At 32.1% G+C, this 21,385-nt stretch overlaps 3 protein-coding genes across 3 annotated transcripts; 1 reads left to right on the forward strand and 2 right to left on the reverse strand.

The window, feature by feature from the left end:
* Positions 1 to 1,140: 1,140 nt before the first annotated feature.
* Positions 1,141 to 6,054, forward strand: LOC145559068 (tetraspanin-9-like). Its single transcript, XM_081620509.1, has 2 exons — positions 1,141 to 2,060; positions 5,350 to 6,054. Exons 1-2 carry the CDS (start codon positions 1,551 to 1,553, stop codon positions 5,632 to 5,634), a joined length of 795 nt encoding a protein of 264 aa, XP_081476635.1. The 5' UTR covers positions 1,141 to 1,550; the 3' UTR covers positions 5,635 to 6,054.
* Positions 6,055 to 8,121: 2,067 nt separating this feature from the next.
* Positions 8,122 to 11,583, reverse strand: LOC145559155 (tetraspanin-8-like). Its single transcript, XM_081620617.1, has 2 exons — positions 11,002 to 11,583; positions 8,122 to 8,909 (listed from the first exon to the last, which is right to left on the reverse strand). Exons 1-2 carry the CDS (start codon positions 11,503 to 11,505, stop codon positions 8,592 to 8,594), a joined length of 822 nt encoding a protein of 273 aa, XP_081476743.1. The 5' UTR covers positions 11,506 to 11,583; the 3' UTR covers positions 8,122 to 8,591.
* Positions 11,584 to 13,827: 2,244 nt separating this feature from the next.
* LOC145628028 (tetraspanin-7-like) lies at positions 13,828 to 15,115 on the reverse strand. The gene is made up of 2 exons (XM_081680359.1): positions 14,603 to 15,115; positions 13,828 to 14,133 (listed from the first exon to the last, which is right to left on the reverse strand). Exons 1-2 carry the CDS (start codon positions 15,113 to 15,115, stop codon positions 13,828 to 13,830), a joined length of 819 nt encoding a protein of 272 aa, XP_081536485.1.
* Positions 15,116 to 21,385: the final 6,270 nt, after the last annotated feature.

Below are 21,385 nucleotides of genomic sequence, written 5' to 3' on the forward strand. Positions count from 1 at the left end.
AACTGAATTGAACTGAACTGAAATTAAGCTGAACAGAAGACCTTCATTATTATACACATAATACTTACAAAGTAATTATTTCATACTACAAATTTCCTTTAGTAAATACTTATTTTTGTCAAAACTTGTCATAATCATAAGTTATTAAAAAAACACACTTGATTACTTGTATAAGGGTTATTATTTCACTTAACAAATAGTCTACTTTTACTAGTCCAATTCCCCGCCCCCTATACCCTTCCATCCACTAGCTAAGATCAAGGAGTATTACTTAATTTGTTGATCGTGAAGTTAATTATAGTACAAATGTACAATACTAATTTATTTAGGTTCTTAGATTAGTTGAGATAGAGTCATAAGAAAAAGACATTGGAATCAATTCATCCACACTCTTTTGGTATTATACTCCTTAATCTTGCAATATAATATTTAGTAGGTATTTTTATATTGGTTGTATCAAGACTATACAGTTTGCTCCCTCATGAATCATGTTAAAATCTTCCACAAGTTGGATTAAAATTATTATGGATGAAAACTCCCGCAAATGATTGTTGTCGACCACTCATTTGTTCCTTAATTATTTATGCTTAGATAAATCGACTAATTAATTCTCATTAACATAAAATAAAGAAAAAAGTTCACGTACAGACATGGAAAGGGTCATAATGACACTTAAATCCATGATATAATCTTTAAAGATAAGAACTCTAGCAAAGTTTAATTCTTAATTAGGACGTGTTTCATGAAAGATGCTGCAAAAATGAACCATCATATCTAAGTAAATAGTAGTAATAGTATAAATTAGGGGGCGTTTGGTTCACAGAGTGGTATGGGGTTGGAATCAGGAATGGGGTTAAGGTGGTATCGGGTTGGAACTTGATACTTAATACCATGTGTTTGGTTTAATTCTGGAATGGAATATCTCACTTTTTTCTCCTTTTATTTGATACCTAAGGGAATGGAATGAGCCAAACCCACCTCCCCCCAAAGGTTTCTAAACCCCATACCTCATGGGTTTGAGGTATGGGTTTGAAATTCATATTTTTGACAACCAAACATATGGTATGGGTTTTAGTCATTCTAAACCCATACCTCATACCTATATTTCGTGAACCAAACGCCCCCTTAATGGGATGTGCGATAAAGTTAACTACACAAAAGATAATCACATAGATTTCCTTCAATCAAAGCTAAAACAAGTTCGTTCTTTTTTTTTTTTTTTTTTTTAATTATTATTTAATTTGTTTTTTTTTTTTTTTAAATTATCGCTCTTGGATTTTTCAGAAGTTAAAAAGAGACTTTTTGCTTAATTTATATGTAATTTTTTGGGAGTAATTTGTCCGTCGTTCTACCTTTGTCATTCTTTTGGTGTATATGTATATGTATAGCCTACGATGATCATAAAACAAACCTCACAATAATATATATATAGAGAAACAACACCTATTTCAATTCACCACCTCCCCTCTCAACTCTCTTTCTCGTAACTTCGCAAGTGTGTGGTACACAATAATCTCCTACTAGCAATTTAACAAGAAGAGTAGAAAATTATGAATAAATGGATAATCAGTGGACTGATTACCTTAAGTGTAACTACTGCAATGATCACGATTGTGTCGACGGGGTTTTGGCTATTGAACCAGCCAAGCGACATGTGCCTAGGCATCAACACGAATGCGACGTATGATGGGCGTGGAGAATTCACGTCAATTGTCTACGTTGGTGCAGGATTCGGCCTAATCGTTACGGTCTTGTGCTTGTTTGTTATGCCAATGCGCCACAATTTGAAAAATGGTGAGTCTAGTAACAAGCGTGTGATCATTGCCGTTACTTGCTTTGGGCTGCAGCTTGTCCTCCTTATATTGTTTGCTAGCCTCTATGCTCTTACACAAAGCACCGTCGGTTTCGCCGAGCTTGAGAGGTGGATTTCTAGCCCCGAAAGATGGATGAACATCAAACATTGCCTTTACCAAGATAGCAATGTATGCGCTCATTTTAGACACAAGTTTGCTGATGATACTCAAGATCAATTTTTTGCTAGAAAGTTGACTCCTATTGAGGTACGTACGTATTTGTTACACGTGATTAAGAGGGTTTTTTTTTTTTTTTTTTTTTTTTTTTTTTTTTTTTTTAAATAATTAATTTATTTATTTTTCACTTACAATACTATACTATGATTTTACGAGTGATTTCATTGATTTCCATCAATATTGTTAGAAAAGTCATAAATTTCCAAGATTGCTAGTTTTTATAGATATTCCCTATATACCATTCATGTCTTATTATTTTTTTTTTTAAAGTAAAAACGCTAATTTTTGGCATCATTTATGGTTTTCATTTTCCTATTTTTTTGAAAACTAAAAACCAAAAACAGAAAACAAGAAAAAGATGTTTCCACTTTTCAGTTGTCAGTTTTCAAAATTATCATGATTTTAATAAGTCTAAATAATTTTTGATTCATTATGTGACATATATAATATACTTTTAAAAAACAAAAAAAAACAAAAAACAGAAAACTACAGTGATGCCAAACGAACACTAAATTAGCGGTTTACTTACTTCAAATTGATGTATACAAAACAAAATAATAGAAAACGCTAATTCAATTAGGGGTTTCCCTTTGATAAAACCGCTAATTGAATTAGCGGTTTTGTTGTAAACTAGTAAAAAAAATAAAAAATAAAAATATTGATGACGTGAACATTATGTAGGGAATATTAGCAAAAAGTGACATATTCTTAGAATTTATAACTTTTCTAAACATTTCTATAGAAATCACCCTCATTTTACTCACTTATAGATCTTTATATGTGGACAAAGGAATTACACTAATTACATGACTTGTGTAAAAGTTTAGTTGTTGTAATCCTTAATAAAAAATAAGAAGATTAATGTTGCTTTTTCAAATGGATTGGGGTTTAGGTAGGGAGTCTATTATCTTAACTTGAGCCCAATTATTATTGGAAACGATTTGGACTTAGTTACACGCAAATTTTTGGCTAAGGTCTCAGCTCAGCCGGCGCTGGTTGAGATCACGTCCAGTAAATGAACATTTATTAGAAAAAAAATGATCATTTATCTCTGAACATTGAATTATATAAAAACGAACATTTATAATATAAGAGTATATAAGAGTAAAATAAATAGACTATGAAACTTAAAAAAAAAAAAAAATTGTACATTTAATATTATATAACTAAACATTACAGTTATAATAAATAACATACGGTGTTATTGCTTATTCATCAATAGTTTTTTAAGCTTCAAGTTAAATACCTTGATTTGTTCTATTCTCTTGAATGGATATCTTACAATTGAGCTATATGATTTAATACCCATTAAATAAATCAACAATATGTTTTTTTAGTAATGAACAACATGCTAATGTCTAACATTATTAATGCTAATGTTAATTGAACATACTTTATTATAAAAGCGAACAAATTTTTTATTTTTTTTTGAGTAAAATAAAAGCGAACATTTTTTTTTTGAGTAAAATAAAAGCGAACATTTAATACAACTGAACATACACAAAAATTTGTACGTAGTATTAATTAATAAATAAAATGAAATTTTTTTATAAGAATGAACACCATACGATATAAAAATAAACATTTATTTTATAAGAATGAATATCATACAACGTGAAAATGAACATTTGCTTATTGAGAAATACAAAATTTTTGTAAAATATGTTCAGTTAGAAATGTTTATTTTTGTGATATTAAATGTTCAATTTTGACGGCGATCTCAGCGAATGCTTAATTTCGTGACACCTACATCGAGCCTTGGACAGTTGGGCTGATTCATGTCAAGTTAATTTGTCCGTTTGCCCATGAGATAATGGCCGTACTAAAACGATTTGGGCATAATTTTGTGACACCTATAAAGAGATCTATTCAAATTACTCAAATCAAGTCCAGATTGTGAATACTTAATCATACGACACCTAAAATAGCTATTCAAATTACTCAAATCAAGTCTAGATTGTGTGTATCAATAATGAAAAAGGAAAAATGAATAAAAGGGCAATTATAAATATCTAGTATCTAATTAGTTCTTGTTTGGTTGGATGATATTTTCTTTGAAAATGGAAATTCCTAGGCAATGGCTAAAATATGTTGGCCCTGTTTGGGAGAAAGCTAAAAGTTGATTGAGTTAGCTGATTTTGACTAGCTGATTTTATTAACTGATTTGACTAACTTATTGTATTAATTGATTGAATAAAAGTGTTTGGTAAATAGCTGATTACTTAAGTTGTTTAAGTATGCAAAATGACAATAAGGACATTGACATATTTAACTTTGAAGGATTAGTTATTTAATAAAAGAAAAATTACACTATAAACTTTGTAATGTTACAATCATTTTTATGATATTAAAAAATTTTATGTTTATTAAATTAAACCTGTTTCTTCAAAAAAAATTATCTAACATAAAAAAAAAACAAATAATTAAAAAAAAAATGACTGATAAATTAAAAAAAAATCAAATTTATTTGGTTTGGGTCAAGGATTTCGAAAATTTTAGAGGAGATAAGAATTACTAAAAGTTAGATTAAAACATTTTGAAAGAAAAAAAAAACAATAAACAAAACAAAGAAAAAACTGTACTAAAAAAAATAATAAACAAAAAAAGAAAATTAAAGGAAAAGATTGTTAAAAAAAATAAGGAAAAAAATTGAGAAAATTAACAAAATTAGATCTACTATGGAGTATGTGGACTTGTGGAGTTGAGGTAGGAAGAAGTGAGAAATGAATTGCAATTGCATTGCTGACTTGCTGTATGTCATATGGCTTAATACCATGAGGGCAAATTTGTCATTTAAACTCACCTAACCAAATAAGCTTTTTGGAAACATTGCTCATACCAACGTTTTGTAAAAAAGCTTATTGAGGTAAATAAGCTCTTCCAATAACCTTGCTACCAAACACTAGTATTAACTTATTTGACTAGTTAATCAGCTAATGTTGGTCAAATAAGCTAATTTTCCCCCAATAAGCTTATTACCAAACAGGGCCGTTGTATTAAGTTAGAAATTCCTAGGAAATAAAATTTTCAAGGGAAATATAAATTCCTACATAGCATGGGAAATAACTCACCAAACCCCCATGGGCGAGTGAATTCCTACAATACGTAGGAAGTTATTTCCTAGGAAATACTAATTCCCATGATGTCAACCAAACGCTTTTGTTAAATTTTTATGCAATTAGCAAAGGAAATAACTTCCCATGATATATGATTTCACGTGGAAATTTTATTTCCTATGTTGAACCAAACAAACACTTATAAAAGGTCACAACAATATACCTTTTTCTTTTCTTAATATTTTTTTTGTTACTTACTATAGTCGGAATGTTGCAAGCCGCCATTGGAGTGCAACTTCAGTTTCTCAAGCCCTACTATTTGGATCAAGCCATCAAACGGTACCTACTCAAATCCTGACTGCTATGAATGGGAAAATGACCCAAAGAAGCTTTGTTATAATTGTCAAGTATGCAAGCTTGGTTACGCTCAAGAATTGAAGAAAGCATGGACAATTAGTGGCACTATTGTCGTTATAGCATGGCTGTTCTTTGTTTCTGGTTTCATATTGCCAAGAATGCTTGTTAAGGAACACGAAGAATTAAGGTAGGATGAATATGTACTCCAATCCATACGATTTATTCACATGGATTTGTACAATCTCAAATCTAGTACGTAAGGTAAAATGGTACAACAATGTATAGTATACGAATACTAGTATATACATATAATTCAAGTATCATATGAATTACAATATTATGAAGCCTAAGATACGTACTCTGTAATTTTATGTTATTAATATTTATTATAATAGATACTCTGTTGAGTATTAGTTGTTTTGAAAAAAAAAAAAAAAAAACCCCTCATCGATTTACTTGTTAATATAATCATGACATTTTTATATTCTAATCATCTTCATTCTGTAATATGAAGTGCTTCATATTTTTAAAAATCACTGGATTAATAATATATTGACATCAAATATATGATAGATTAAAATATCTTATAGTCCTTAATTGAGGATTGGGAATTTGGGATAAATCATAACCACGTTGGAGAAAAACGAAGTTGACCTAGCTTATTGTCTGTATACCATTGAATAATTGGATACAAGAATATATATTAGTATAACAATGTTTGAAAAATCAGCAACTAAGTGTACTTAAATTACAAAATTTGTTCCAAATCCTATCATGTACGTCATATGTCAATTAGGCCGTGTCTCACATTGCATAGACATATTTACTTAGTACTTCATATTAATTAATTTAGAAAAAAAATTAGAAATAATAATCCTCAACTTTCATCACTTTTGTTAGAATAATTCCAAATTTGAATTATTCGATTTGGAATAATCTGAATTTTGGGAGATCTTCTTCTTTTTCTTCAATCCCAAATACCGGTATATATGTGTGTGTGTGTGTGTGGTCGCAAATTAATTGGTTAAAAATATATATATAAAAAAAACTCACTCAGCCAATCCGACAACCCGCCCAGCCCAGTCAGCTCCCTCGTCGGACCGTCGTCCTTCCCCCACCACTAGAGTTGCCGCTCCAGCATTCCCTCTAAACCACCGTCCCCTCTCTTCGAAACCCCCACGCAACCATCAATAAATTAAAGCCCCTCTCCCATTTTGAGAACTTCTAACCACCACTCCTCTTACATCGAAATCCTAGCGGCTAGGGTTTTCGACGGTGAGGAAGTGGTTGTTGGGGGTTTTCTGGAGTGGGGGAGGGCCGGGGTTTTGAGGGTGTTTCGAATGGTTGGAGAAGTTTAAAGGGAGTTTCGGTCGTGGTTGGCAGAAATCGAATCGGAAAAGGAGGGGATTGGGGGTAGAGGTGGGTCGCAACACCGGCATAGGGCCGGGGGATTGGGGGGAAAGCGGCGCAGCATTGGGACGGGGTAGGGGAAGGGAGGGGTAGGCGCGGACGGCTAGCACTACAAGAAAATAACCTTTTCGTAGCGATTATTTTAACCTTTAGTATCGAATTGTAATTGCAACAAAAAACTTTAATTCCCAATGAATAGTCATTCGATACAATATCCCTCGTTGCCTTAACCTTTGGTAGTGGTTTTCAATATCGCTGGGGTTGGCCTCAATAATCGATACGAAAAACTACATTCAATCATGGTGATTATTGTAGCGATTACAATCGCTACAAATGTTTAACTCAATTTCTTAAAAAAAAAAAACATGCGTATGATCTTTACAAAATTCGAACATGCAACCTCAAACACTTATATTAAATGTTTCACCAATAAGCTATGACATATTTTATGTATTCTTTGTCAAACAATATTTATATATCTAGTGTTGAAAAGACTTTTCGTATCGATTTTTAGGATTTAGTGGCGATTGTAAATGATACGATTCCTCAAAATTAATTATATACATGTGTAAAAATAGTGTGGATATGTATTATTATGTTTTCCGTATCGATTTTATATGGGAAAATCATGGCGATTGTAAAATGATACGACTTCTTTAACTATTTCACAAACATACTTGCATATTGTAGCGAATGTACAATCGCTACGAAAAGACATTTTTCTTGTAGTGTATAGCGGCAGGTGGTGGTGGTGGGGGGGTTACGGTTTTCTAGGTTTTTTTAATAAAAAATTCATTTTTTTGGACCTACTATGGCTTGACACGTGGCACATCACCTTACGTGGCACATCACCTATTATAACATGTCATTGACCTTTGTTGACTAGTTTGAGATTGAAGAAAAAGAAGACCGCCCCCCAAAGTTCGGATTGTTTAAGAATTATCAAAAGTTGGGATTATTCTACCAAAATTGATAAAAGTTGGGATTACTCTTTCTAACTTTTCCATTAATTTACATGAATAGACCAACGGATTGTATACTTTTATTAATTACTAGCTTAGATCTCGTACCATGCACAGTTATTTTAATTACACCATATTTTTTTATGGCATACAAAATAAAAAGTTAATACCTTTGTAGAATAAATTATATTCCTCCAAAATTACATCTTCTATAAATTTTTTTTTCCTTATTACTCTTTACCTAATTGTGCAATAACATTATAAAGTTGAATATTATTGTTTGTTTATTTTGTTGACAAAAAGAAACTTTTTTTTAAAAAAAATAATTTCTTTAAATAAAATTTTCTTATTAAATAAATATTTAAAAAAAAAAAAAATACTAAGAACATACCATAAATTAACACATGTCATTACTTGTGTGTCTTTTAGTATATAGTTATTGATGACTTCTTTTTTACTAGAATAATTCAACATTGCAAATTATCAAAAGAGTTGTACAAAAGCTAAACCTTAGCTGATTAAAAAAAAGTAGAAATGAATCATTTAAGAAGGGAAACTTAACAAACTAAACAAAAGCAACACACAATGCCCTTTTATTCCAACCCAAGTTACCCAACAACGTGGTGAAAATTAAAGTAGTGTTATTTTAGTACAACATACATACCTAACGAAAATGTTAAAGGTCACAAAAAATAAAAATGAAGCGTAACAAAACATCACAAAATTAAAGATAATGAATGAAATAAAATAAAAAGACTAGCACATTTACCAGAAAACTAAAGTAACAAAGGCTGCCTATTACCCTGATGATGAAGAGATAAATTAGCACTAAATATGCAACAAAGAATGCCCATCAACATTTGTATGCCTGCAATCAGAACCAGTCCAATGCCTGTTGTAAACCAGTGACTCGTAACGTCTTCGAGGAAACCGGCCTTACATGATCGGCAGTTGAAGCATAAGGTGTTCGGATCATCATCCCATCTATTGCAGTCATCTTCGGAGTAGTTACCATTACTGTTTGCTGGCTTTACCCAAACTTTTGGGTTTGTGTTATTGAAGTTACAATTTTCTGGGGGCTTGCAACAACCAGACTGTAAAATTCGTTAAAAAATACTCTTGATTAGTTTCATACCGAGTACTCAATTTAGATAGAGTGTCAATGCATAATTTTAAACATTGATACCTTCAAGGCTTCAAACTACAAATAGGCATAAATGTATTATATTATTATTTAATTTAATTTATTTATATATATAAATATGAGGGATACCAGTCAATTCCCCAAATAAACAAAACTAGGTGTAACTAGTAATCATTTTATTTAATTTAAAATTGTGTATATTTATGAAGATCATTCACTAAATATATGGATAAAATTCCTAATATCAAAAGATAATTTTTTTAATTTTTACACTAAAGTTATCTTTTGTTGTTTTATTTATTTTATGTGACGCTTGAATTTAAAATCCCAAACCTTATTCACTCATTTTGCTTATGTGACAATTTAAATTTTTCATTCACAATATAAATGACAAATCTCGTTTTTTTATTGATCAAAATAAGTCTTCTACCTATGCGTTTATTTTTATTTAATATACTCGTTCTGTTTAAAATGTTAGTCTCATTTATAATCGTTTAACTATACAATATTATGGGAAATTAGTCATAGGAGATTTAGTTTTACTCGTCCTGATAATTACATTATTAAAATCAAATTTTTACAATATTTTCTAGGGAGAGATTAAAGATATTTGCGATTTAAAATTTGCATCCATACATATAAAAAAGATAATTATTACTTATTTTTTTTTAGAGAAGATAATTATTGGGTTTTAAAAGTAATTTAATTTTTTTTTTGAAAGAAAAAGTAATTTAAATTTTAATTATTCTATATTCGTTGTTTTTACCTATGTGTCAAAATTCTTAAATCTTATTCGTCACTTTGCTTAGGTGGCGAGTAAATTTTTTAATTCTAAAATAAATTATTAATCTAATTTTACATTGGACAAAATAATACCTTTGCTTACGTGGCGCTTCAAATGCTCCCGAAAAATGCCTACTTTATTTATATATATTAGATTAGATTTGTTTATCGGCGGTATAATTGTCTTTTCAAGTTGCAGTGAAGGGGTATATGCGTCTTTTCATGTACTAGTTGAGGGGTACGGTACATCTGTAATTTCCTCCTCAAACAGTAAAAGCAAAAAGCAAACAGTAATTAGACAGCTCACTAAAAGTACTGAATAAATGATTCTGCTTTTTCAATATATTTACGAAAATGCCATCAGATTAACAAAAATTCGTTTATCTAGCAGATTAACTTGTATTTTCCCTATAAATATTAAAAAAATATTCCTAACATGATATGTGTCATATATTACCCCTTTTTACACTATAAGTGTGCCAACGTTTGAACTTGCTCACAAAAAAAAAAAAAAAAAAAAAAAAAAAAAAAAAAAAAAAAACTCTTTCCGTCCTTTAATTAGATTTCTACTTTTAGCATTTATTTCTCACATAATAGAGAGAAGTAGGAATCTACTCAAAGGACAGAGGGAGTATTAGTTTATATAAGTGCAAATAAGTTTTAAATTGTAATAATTCGTTCACTATGATTAGTGATTAAACGTCAATTAAATTTATATACAAAATAGCTTATTACCTACTTTAATTAATTTGTTATTCAATTATTTAATTTTGAAAAACCATCACTTCTTTTAAATTCTATCTATATATTTTTTTTACATCTATTACAACAATTAATAGTTGCTAAACATTTTTAGATCATAATATACAAGAAATTCGACATAATTCTCCGAATATAAGCAACCCACAAGCTACTTTAAACAAAATAAATAAAAAAGATGCACCAAATAAGTGCTTTATTAAAAGACATATTCAAGATAATTATCAAATAATTAATTTAAGAAAACGTTAAATATGCTTATCTAGCTTAACATTACTATTGTACAATATATTTAAAGTAGCAGCCGAAGGCATTGCCGCATTAGCCCGATTGTTGCACACTAGTTATAAAAAGTTACTCCGTAACATTTGGAAATGGTATAAACTGACTAACTAGTTTTTAATTTATAGGTCATGTTCATTCATATAACATTTGCAAAATTGAATTTTAGAAACTCGATATGAAAGAAAAAAAAAAAAAAAAAAGTTTAAAAATAGTACCGTCAAAGCGGGATCAATTCCTAATACATCAGCAAGCGCATTGCACACAAGTCCTTTATTCTCAACAACCTTCTTATAGTATTCATCCCAATTTTTCTCAACCTTGTTTTGCATCCACTTAGAGTACGACTCTACACGATACTCCTTGTACGATTGCCCGGGTATCGACTTTCCTCCTCCTTTACTGCTCACCACCAACGCGAAGATCCCTAAGCCGAGTAGGGCAAGGATCAAAGGCACCGAGCAACATATGGACTTGGCTATGGAAATCTCAGGTTTACGATACAATAAGAAATTTGTAAAACTGAGAATTAAAAGTGTAGCCCCGATCACCACTAATGTCATCCCTAGGAATCGAAAGCCCGTGCAACCGGAACTTAGATGGTAGAGTAGGCTTCCTCCGGAGCATATTGCCACAATCGATGTACAAAACTCTAGAAAAATTACAAAAGAAAAGGATAGTTGTTCACCATTTAAGTTGACTAGTGTTTTTGATCGTACCATTTTTGCTAACTAGAAACTAGTTAATGCTATTTGATGAACAAGGTTGATAGTTTGTATTTAAAGTTGAAAGTTGTAATGTGTACGCATTGAAACGTTGTTATAGGTAAGGTAAGGTAGGAAATTAAAATAAGGTATTGGCATTTGTGATTTGTGAAGTGTCACTATTTTTGAATGTTCAACAAATAATACTTTAATTATAAATTATTAAACAAATGATGTGTACTGAAGTAAGATATTACGCTAATTGGACTAATATAATACGTTGCAACGTAACAAAAGAAAAACCAAGAGCAATTACAAGAAATGTTTAAAGTATTAGGATAATCTCCCCAAATCCAAAAAATTAATTAAGTAGTGGATTTTTTCAGTAGTAGAAAAGTGTTTCTCTGATTTTATTGATTGTTTTAGTGGCTCTACAGTCTAGATGGACTTAAATAATTCCAAGAATGACGGGAGGTTTTATGAACAAGCTTTGACTTTGTTTTGTATAACCTTAATTGCATATGTAGGTGGGAAGCATTCTAGTAGCTTCTTGGTAGCATTAGGATTAAGAAGAAGCCTATCATTATGGGTGGAGGGCCTGGAGGCTGGCCCGACCCAAAAACCAACCAGAACAAATCACAATTTAGATTTCAACTTGTATGAATACAATAATTTAATATGATTCAAATTTAAGATTGACATGACCTTATCTGACCTCACCAAAAGTGACTCGTTCTTCTTAACCTTAAAAAAGAAAACAGTTTACTTTATTATTATACTTTCTCTCTTTTCTTAATATTTGCAAAACTTTTCTTTTCACACTTGCCAATGTACTCCCTCTGTCCCAAAAAGAACGACCCATTTGGGTCGATTACGCGGGTATTAAGGAAGTTAAATAAAAAGAAGTAAAAGTATATTGGAAAGATAAATTTACATGTGGTTTGTAAAAAAATAGAGAGAGAAAGTAATAAAATAACATGGAAAATCAAATTTTTATATGGGGAAGCTAATTTGCACAAATATTGTTGCAAATTGGTGGTGTTTTAATGCAAATGAGCATTCTTTTTGGGACAAAGTTTTGACCAAATGGGTCGTTCTTTTTGAAACGGAGGGAGTACTATTTTAATCATTAATATCAATAATTATCGATGTGTAAAAATTTAATATCATGAAAGTATAAATCGAGACAAACTAAGTAAAATCCCACATGTGTAAAAGTCAAACTGAAGGAAGTATAAGTTTTGGATCTATGTGTCTATAAGTCCATACGACCATACTAGAATAATTATGATTCTAGCAATATGAAGATTTCATTAAGAAATTAAGTGAAAACCCCAGGCACTATCAAAACCCAGAAAATAGATCCGAGAGTCCATAATGAAGTCCAATCCTAAAATTAATTGACAATGACGGAAAAGAATAGCCTGTTTGGGTTATAAACTAAAAGCCCTTTACTTTTTTGTTTTCAATGTGGGACAAACACTACTCACACTTTTTGGTAATTGGCTTTTTAATGCCTTTTTGGTTAGCTTTTGGCTTTTGACTTTTTTAGGTGGTCAAACAGCAAAAAAATGTGTTTGGTAATTGGCTTTTTAGTCAGCAAAAAAGCTGGCTTTTAAGCCAAAATGAAAAAGATGCTTTGAGTAGCTTTTTTTGTTGGCTTTTAGCTTGTTGGCCCACAAATTATCTAATAAACAGGCAACAACCAACAATTAATTTACCAAACACTTTTATAAACAGCCAATTTCAAAAGCCATTATAAACAACCAAACATTCTAGCTGGTCAAACAAGCCAAGTGAACCAGCCAACAGCCAACCGCCAACCGTCATTTGCCAAACAAGGCCTAACCAAACCATTATAATTTTAATTATAAAATTAAATGACCCTACTAGTTACTCTAGATATATATGAATTAAATTAAAAGAATAATAATTAAACAACTAAATAATTAAGTATTAACAAGTCAATTCAAAATAATTTTTTAATGATTTGTTTATGATCATGAGTAAACGAAGCTTGAAGTAAACAATACAGAAGCATATACCCGGTAAATAGTTTGCGTCATGATCAAACTTGTCACAAATATTGTCACATAAGTAGCATAAAGATAATTTTGTAACTTTAATTAATTTGGTACAAACCTTTACTTATCTATTAGGGAGTAATTTTATACAGATTAATTCTTTAGAGGGTGAGCCGTCACTATTAAATCATAGTCACAACACCTCTAGCACACGTTCTTATTACATTGTACCCATTATTACATAGTCGTTACACCACTAACATATAATATGTACGTCATAAGGATTAGTCATGCCAATTACGATCGAAAGATGTGCTTATATCCTTGAATAATCTTCAGATGAACGATCTGATCTGATACCTATAACAAAGCAAACTATACCGAGCAAGACTAGTAAGCCTAGTATGATCACAACCAAAAAAACCCCAGTGAAAAACCAATGAGAAGTTACATCTTGGAGAAGAGCAGCTTTGCATGATTGGCAATCGTAGCATAAGGTCTTTGGATCATTGTTCCAGTTGTTGCAGTCGACGTTGGAGTAGTTTCCACTCTCCGGCTTTACCCAAACTGTTGGACTTGTGTACTTGAAATTGCATTCTTCTGGTGGTTTGCAACAACCTGACTGTTGATCATCGAAATTAAATGTTTCAATTTTCAAAAGAATGTTCAATATCCCGATTTTTTTTTTTAATTTATTATTTTCAATAATGCGCACTTTTGACTTTATTTTTCTGAAGGCTTACTACATCTAGACAGTTGACTTTATTAATAGATTTGACCATGATAATCAAAATTTGATATATGTATAAAGATGGGTATCCAATTTAGATTTTATAAACGGATCATCAAATTTAAACGGAGAATTTCCTATTTCTCATATTGAAAAACGAAATTTGTTTCTCATGAGGGTATTTTCGTGAATAAATCAACAACTTTTTCATTAATGTGGGCTATACAATTGAATAAAGTTAAATAAAGTTATTGTTTTATTTACGAAAATGCCATGATTTCTCACTATGAGAAATTGGGGCATCCTCAATTTAAGCCACCTCTAAGATCAAATATTTAGAAAAAGAAAAGTATGTACTCACCTCATAAGGGAACAAATTACGTTTGTGGAATTTATCAAGGGAGTCCTGCTTATATTTCTTATCAAATTTGTTGCATATATGCTCTTTATTTACAATAACCTTCTTATAACATTTTTCCCAATTATGTGCATCATGAACCTTATTCTGCATCCACTTAGAGTACGACTCTACATAATACTGCTTGTACGATATCCCAAGGATCGATTTTCCTCCCCCTTCGCTGCTCACAGCCAACGCGAATATCCCTAAGGTGAGGAGGAGAAGTAACATAAATGAAGACAAGCATAACGATATTGGTAAATTGTGATCGCTTGAATCATCAGGGACATTCGCGCAGTAGAGGATAAACATCATACAGAATCCGATAATGAAGAGTGTTATACCGAGGAAACGAAAACCAGGGCAATCTGAGCCGAGATAATGAAGTGAATTTATTGATAATATTAATGTGATGAAAAATGAAATTCCTGCTAAACACAACATACACCCTCCTGCTGCCCTTAATGAACTCATCTTTCACAATTCACAACTACAAATTTTGTACTAAGAATTTTCTTGTATAGATGATTTGTGCCGTGCAATACGGTGTATTCGGGGTTATATATATATAGAGCAGATTATTTCAAAAATCACATAAATATAACATTTTTCTTGCCTTTAAAAAAAAAATGATTATTTTATTTAAGGCCGGCGAGACCAATTATATTGGAGATAGTAGATAGCAGTCAGCATGAGAGTAAGCTCAAGCAAGCCACAGCTGCACACAGGGGAGTCAAGTTACAGAACAGTTTCTAGAATGTTATAGAATTAGTTTGTTATTATTCTTGCCATTTGGCAAAAGTTTGTTACAGAGTTTGTTATTGTAATAACAAACTCTCTCTTTATTGTTCTTTTCTATATATATGGGTTGAGTCCCTAATTTGTATTCATTTTTACAAATATACAAAATCAATAAAAAGTTTCTCTGAAAGTTTATTTAGCTCCGAGTTCATCTTCAAGCTTTAGCAGATTTCAATGGCTTCTCTGAAATTCATCATGGTATCAGAGCTAAAGTTCTCCTGGTAGTTTCTGATTTTTCCGCAAGTTTCTTTGATTGTTTCGATTGTTTCAGATTAAGTTGAAGTAAGTTTTCGTTCAGATTTCAACGTGAGATTTTCTACTTGATTTTGTCCTGTTTCTTTTGCTGATGTTGTATGATCGACTGTTCTGTTGATTTTGATCTTGTTTCTGCTGAGAATTTCATTTTGTATTTTGAAGATTTGATCAGAATTTTGCTGAATTTTGTGTTCAATTTGTTGCTGAGACATTAGGTTAACCTAGATCCTCCAATTTCATCTTAAATCTCTTGAAATGGCTGGAAATTTGAACAATGTTGTTCTTTCTTTGAATCAAATTCCTGCTAGCATATACTATATACATCCTTCAAATGCTAATTCGATTCAGTTAGTATCATTTAAGTTTGGAGGTGATGGATTTACTAGCTGGAAACATGCTATGCTGTTGACTCTCTCAGCCAAAAACAAAGCAGGTTTTGTTAATGGTGCATATGTTAGGCCTACAGATGTTACAAGTGAGGAATACAAGGCCTGGGAGAGGTGTAATGATTTGGTGTGTTCTTGGATTTTGTTTAATCTGGAGGAGAGCATAGCTAGTAGTGTTATGTTCATGAAATCTTCTAGAGATATTTGGTTAGATCTTGAGGAGCGTTTTGGATACACTTCTCTTGCTCAGATCTATGCACTTGAACAGAAGTTAGCAGAAATTTCTCAAGGATCCTAGTCTGTTTCTGAGTTTTTTTACTGGTATCAAGTCTATTTGGGATGCAATTGATGAAGCTCAACCGTTGCCATATTGCACATGTAACAATTGTACATGTAATCTGACCAAAAGAGTTTTTGAACAACATCAGCAGAAAATGGTAATCCAGTTTATGATGAAGTTAACAGATCAATTTGCAGCAGTTAGAGGAAATTTGTTAATGATGCAGACTTTGCCTAAGGTCACAGAGGCATATAGAATGTTTGCTCAGGAAGAAAAGCATAAAGAGATTTCTGGTTTGTCTTCTCAGCATGAGTCAATGGCTTTTACTGCTGACAGGAGGTTTCACAGTGATTCTGCAAGATCTAAGAATTTTAGGTCACAAGGTTCTGGTAATTTTCAGAGACAAAATCAGTTCTTGAAGCCACAGAGTACTAATACTTTCAGAAACACAAGCAGTACAATGAAGTTTGAAAAGCCTGGTTCTAAGTACTATTGCACACATTGCAAAGTACCTGGACACAACATAGATAGGTGCTTTGAGTTGAATGGATTTCCACCAGGTTTCAAGGGCTTCAAGGACAAGAGGATTGCTGCATTTTCTTCATCTGATATTAAAACCATGGATACAGATGATAATCAGCCTAAAATGATCTCTGCTGATCAATACAGACAGCTCATTGATTTGCTGAATTCACAGAAGCATAATGATGACAGTCAGAATTCTTCAGCACCTGGTCATGCCATGATGGCAGGTTCAGGTACTTTCTGTTTTCTTTCCTGCTCTAAACTAAGTGGCTTTTAGACAGTGGTGCATCTGATCATTTTTGCTCTGATATTTCTTTTTTCTCTGAATATAAACCCGTTTCTCAGTCTGTTATTTTTATTACTTTACCAGATGGTAGTAAGCTTACAGTCAAGTTTATTGGCCATGTTAAATTGACTGATCAAATTACCTTACAGAATGTGCTATTTGTTCCAGATTTTAAGTACAACTTAATTTCTGTTCACAAATTGTGCAAAGATATGGATTGTGAGTTACATTTTACTCATGATAAGTGTTTTGTTCACTCTCAAAGAGGGAGGTAGATTCTTCTTGGTAGTTTGAAGGCTGGTTTGTACAATGTTGATGATCAAGCCAGTGAGAGTCTGAATAAAGTTCAAGATCATAGGCATTCTTGCAATGCTGTTTGTCTAGCAGCTGTTGATGATGCTAAACTGTGGCATCTTAGACTTGGTCATTTACCTTTTAGACAGTTGAAAATAGCTTATCCTAAGTGTGATATTAAGCCTTGTATAGATGATGTTATCTGTCAAGTTTGTCCTAAGGCAAAACAAACTAGATCTTCCTTTCCTATCAGCTCAATAAAAACAAGTTCTCCCTTTGAGTTGTTGCATATAGATGTCTGGGGTCCTCATTCAGTTAAGAATCCTTTAGGTTGTAATCAATTCTTGACAATAGTTGATGATTTTTCAAGATACAGTTGGGTTCATTTGTTAAAAAATAAGAATGATGCTGTCAGTGTTATGAAAAGTTTTTTTTTCAGATGGTTCAAACTCAGTTTAACACTATGGCGAACAATGTTAGATCTGTTAATGCTAATGAGTTGTGTGAGGGTGATATGAAACTTTTATATCAGAGTTTGGGCATCTTAATTCAAACTAGTTGCAGTGACACACCACAACAAAATGGTGTGGTAGAGAGAAAACATAAACACCTGCTTGAGACAGCTAGAGCTTTGTTCATTCAGTTAAAAATTCCAGACAGATTTTGGGGAGAGTGTGTTTTATGTGCTTCCTATTTGATTAATAGGATGCCCCTGAAGGTGATAGATAATGATACACCTTATTTCAGACTTCATAAAGTTGTCCCTAGTCTTGACCATCTCAGAACTTTTGGTTGCTTGTGTTATGTTTCTTCATCTAAGGTGAAGAGATCAAAGATGAATGATAGAGCTACACCTTGTGTTTTTGTTGGTTATTCTTCCAGTCAAAAGGGGTATAAAGTTCTTGATCTGAACACTTATAGAATTTTTGTGTCTAGAGATGTTAATTTCCATGAAAGACACTTCCCTTATCACCTATTACATAAATCCCAATTTTCAAAATCCATTTATACCATTGCTATTTTTTCTTCCAGCTTCTATTTCACCTGTTGATTCATTATCAGATGACTTTTCTTCTGATGATATTTTTCCTACAAATGATCATCTTTCAGATACAAATTCTTCTTCTGATACTTTAAATACCTCTATTTCCACTGTCTTCCCTACTTATTCTACTTCTGATATTTCCAGTTCTTCTGCCTCCCCTGCTACTTCTTCTGAAAATTCTACAAATTCTCCAAATTTAGTTGATCTTTATGTTCTTTTCCCTCCACCTGAGTTGAGGCAATCATCTAGACCTCATAAGCCACCTTCTTATCTTTCAGCCTATGATTGTTACTGTAGGGAATAATTCAAGCCTTTAAATCCCACTAGCTTGAACCCCACTGTGATCATACACTAAAGTACGGTGGCGTCCAAAAGGGAAGAAGATAGAGCAAAAGAGTCGCCAACAAGTTTTTTAGGAACTTGTAAACCATTCACGAGGTGAAGGTTACACCCCTTAACGATCCAAGAGATCGTCAACTCCATAAGGTCATGAACCAAATAAGGGTTCGGGGATGATGGTACAAATCCAACCTAAAAGAGATTGAACCTGCCCTAATAATAGGCCTCTACTTTATTCTGCTCGTATTCATGTGCGCTTTCTAATTAACATGCAATCAATAGGATTAACCCTAAACCTGTTTATCTATGTTGGTTGAATTTAATGCACAAACAAACTATTATTGGCGATCACTTGAATTATAATCACATTCACCCTAAACAAGATTATTAATATCTTATTAAGCGTGATTGCAAGTACAAATTCCTTTTAACATGCATAAAAGGTGATCAAGCAATAAATAATAAATATATCAAGCAACATAATAATAATCATGATAATAATAATAATAATCATAAAATTATAATCATAATCAAAACAATAATAATCATAAATAAAATAATCATTGTCAAAATAATAATAATAATAATAATAATAATAATAATAATAATAATAATAATAATAATAATAATAATAATAATAATAATAATATTCATAATCATCATAAATTATAACAATTATAATCATAATCATGTTCACGTTAATATTAAAGCATAATAAAAATAGCAAGATCCTAGGCATGATACTAACAAGATTAATAACAAACCCTAGCATGTCACTAAGCAATAAAAATCAAATCTTTATCCCTAACATGATACTAACAATCATAAATATTAGGAAGAGAATAGGAAGCATCATAACAATCATATTTAATATTAAAATTACCCTAGACATGATACTAGGAATATCATAATAACAATGTAAACATGATTTCTACATCATAACATCAATAAATCAATTAAAGTACTTACTTTGATGCCTCGTACCTCTTTCATATAACAAAATACACACGTTAGTAACTTCAAGGAAAATAATAAACAAACAATTAAATTAAATAATTGAAATAGAGATTTGGGACCAAACCCTCAGATATTAAACCTTTCACGTCTAGGGCGAAGGCAACTTCGAATACGGCTAGGTGTTTCTAGATCTTGCGAATGCGGAATTTTGTATGAAAAAGCAAAGTTAGGAAAGATGAATGAGGGAGATGAATGAAAACTGATTGAAGGTGAATAACTTGCGAATGAGGAGAATTGGTGAATGAATGGTGAAAATTGATGAATGAAAACGGAGTTTTCAATACGATATTTATAGAGAAAATCAGCCAAAAAAGATAAATAAACAAAACAGAGCCTGACGCTCAGGAAACAGAGCTGGCGCCAACCCTGGCTAGCTGGCGCCAGACACCAGCACTAGCGCCAGGCGCCAAGGCCTGGGTTGGACGCCAAGCTTGATTTCAACGCGTTTTCGAAAATCCGATAAGTTTACCGTACTGGAGGATAAAATAATATAATTTCTTCGAAAATGCTATTTGATTTTAATTAAAACTCTGAAAAGTCAACAAAGTCAACTTATCAATGCTAATTGAATTAGGAATGAAAAGAACCTTCTAGAAGAATCTAGAAGACTAAAATCATTCCTAATTGCATTAGGAATGATAAATCATATTAGGCTCTCCCCTAGATCATTGGGCCGTATATAAAGCTCAAACCGGGCCCAGTTTGGTAAATTGGCCATAACTTCCTCAATATTCATCGGAATTGGGCTTATAATATATCGTTGGAAAGGTCTTGTCAAGCCCCATCCAACTACACTACTATTGGACCCATATCATGGAACAATCAAACTGGATTGACTCTTTTCTTAAAATAAAGTTTTCAAAAACAGGGAGAAGAGAAAAGAAATAAAAACTTTCCGCAACACTAGACCTTTCCACACTTTCGTTTCATTCGATTATGATTCAACATGAAAGGTACTCATCACTGGGTTTGGTTTTGGGGAGACACAAATGGGTGTCTACAGAAGCCCCCACTTTGACTGAGTTTGGAGAAGCGCAAGTTTCGAAAACAAAAGTCAAAGTAGCGATAGGGACGGAGAATGATTCAGAACGTTCTGCGATCCTAAATCAATCTTGTAACGCCGATACCTGCAAACTAGCGTTAGTTAAACAAATAAAAGAGTTAAGAAACGCGTATCTTGAACCGTCGAGCACACGTCTCTGAAAGTAACCGATTGTTGCTGTATCCTTGCTTTGATGACCTCCTGCAAGCTAGAGAATGCCATCCCGCTTGAAAACCGCTACGCCTGTAACTGCTTCCAAATTATAAGATTGCTTTGCCTGAAACTATCCTCTCCGCAATGATAATATTCCACATCCTAGGGAATACTATCGAAGATTATTTCTCTTGAAACAATCCTCATCCGCATTGACAATATTCCACATCCTAGGGAATATCATCGAATATTATTTCTCTTGAAATAATCCTCAGTTGCTCGAGACAACTTTCCGCAAGCTAGGGAACGTTGTCGAAGATA

The sequence above is a fragment of the Chenopodium album genome, chromosome 1 (genome assembly GCF_948465745.1).
Source record: "Chenopodium album chromosome 1, dcCheAlbu1.1, whole genome shotgun sequence".
Classification (NCBI taxonomy): Eukaryota; Viridiplantae; Streptophyta; class Magnoliopsida; order Caryophyllales; family Amaranthaceae; genus Chenopodium; species Chenopodium album.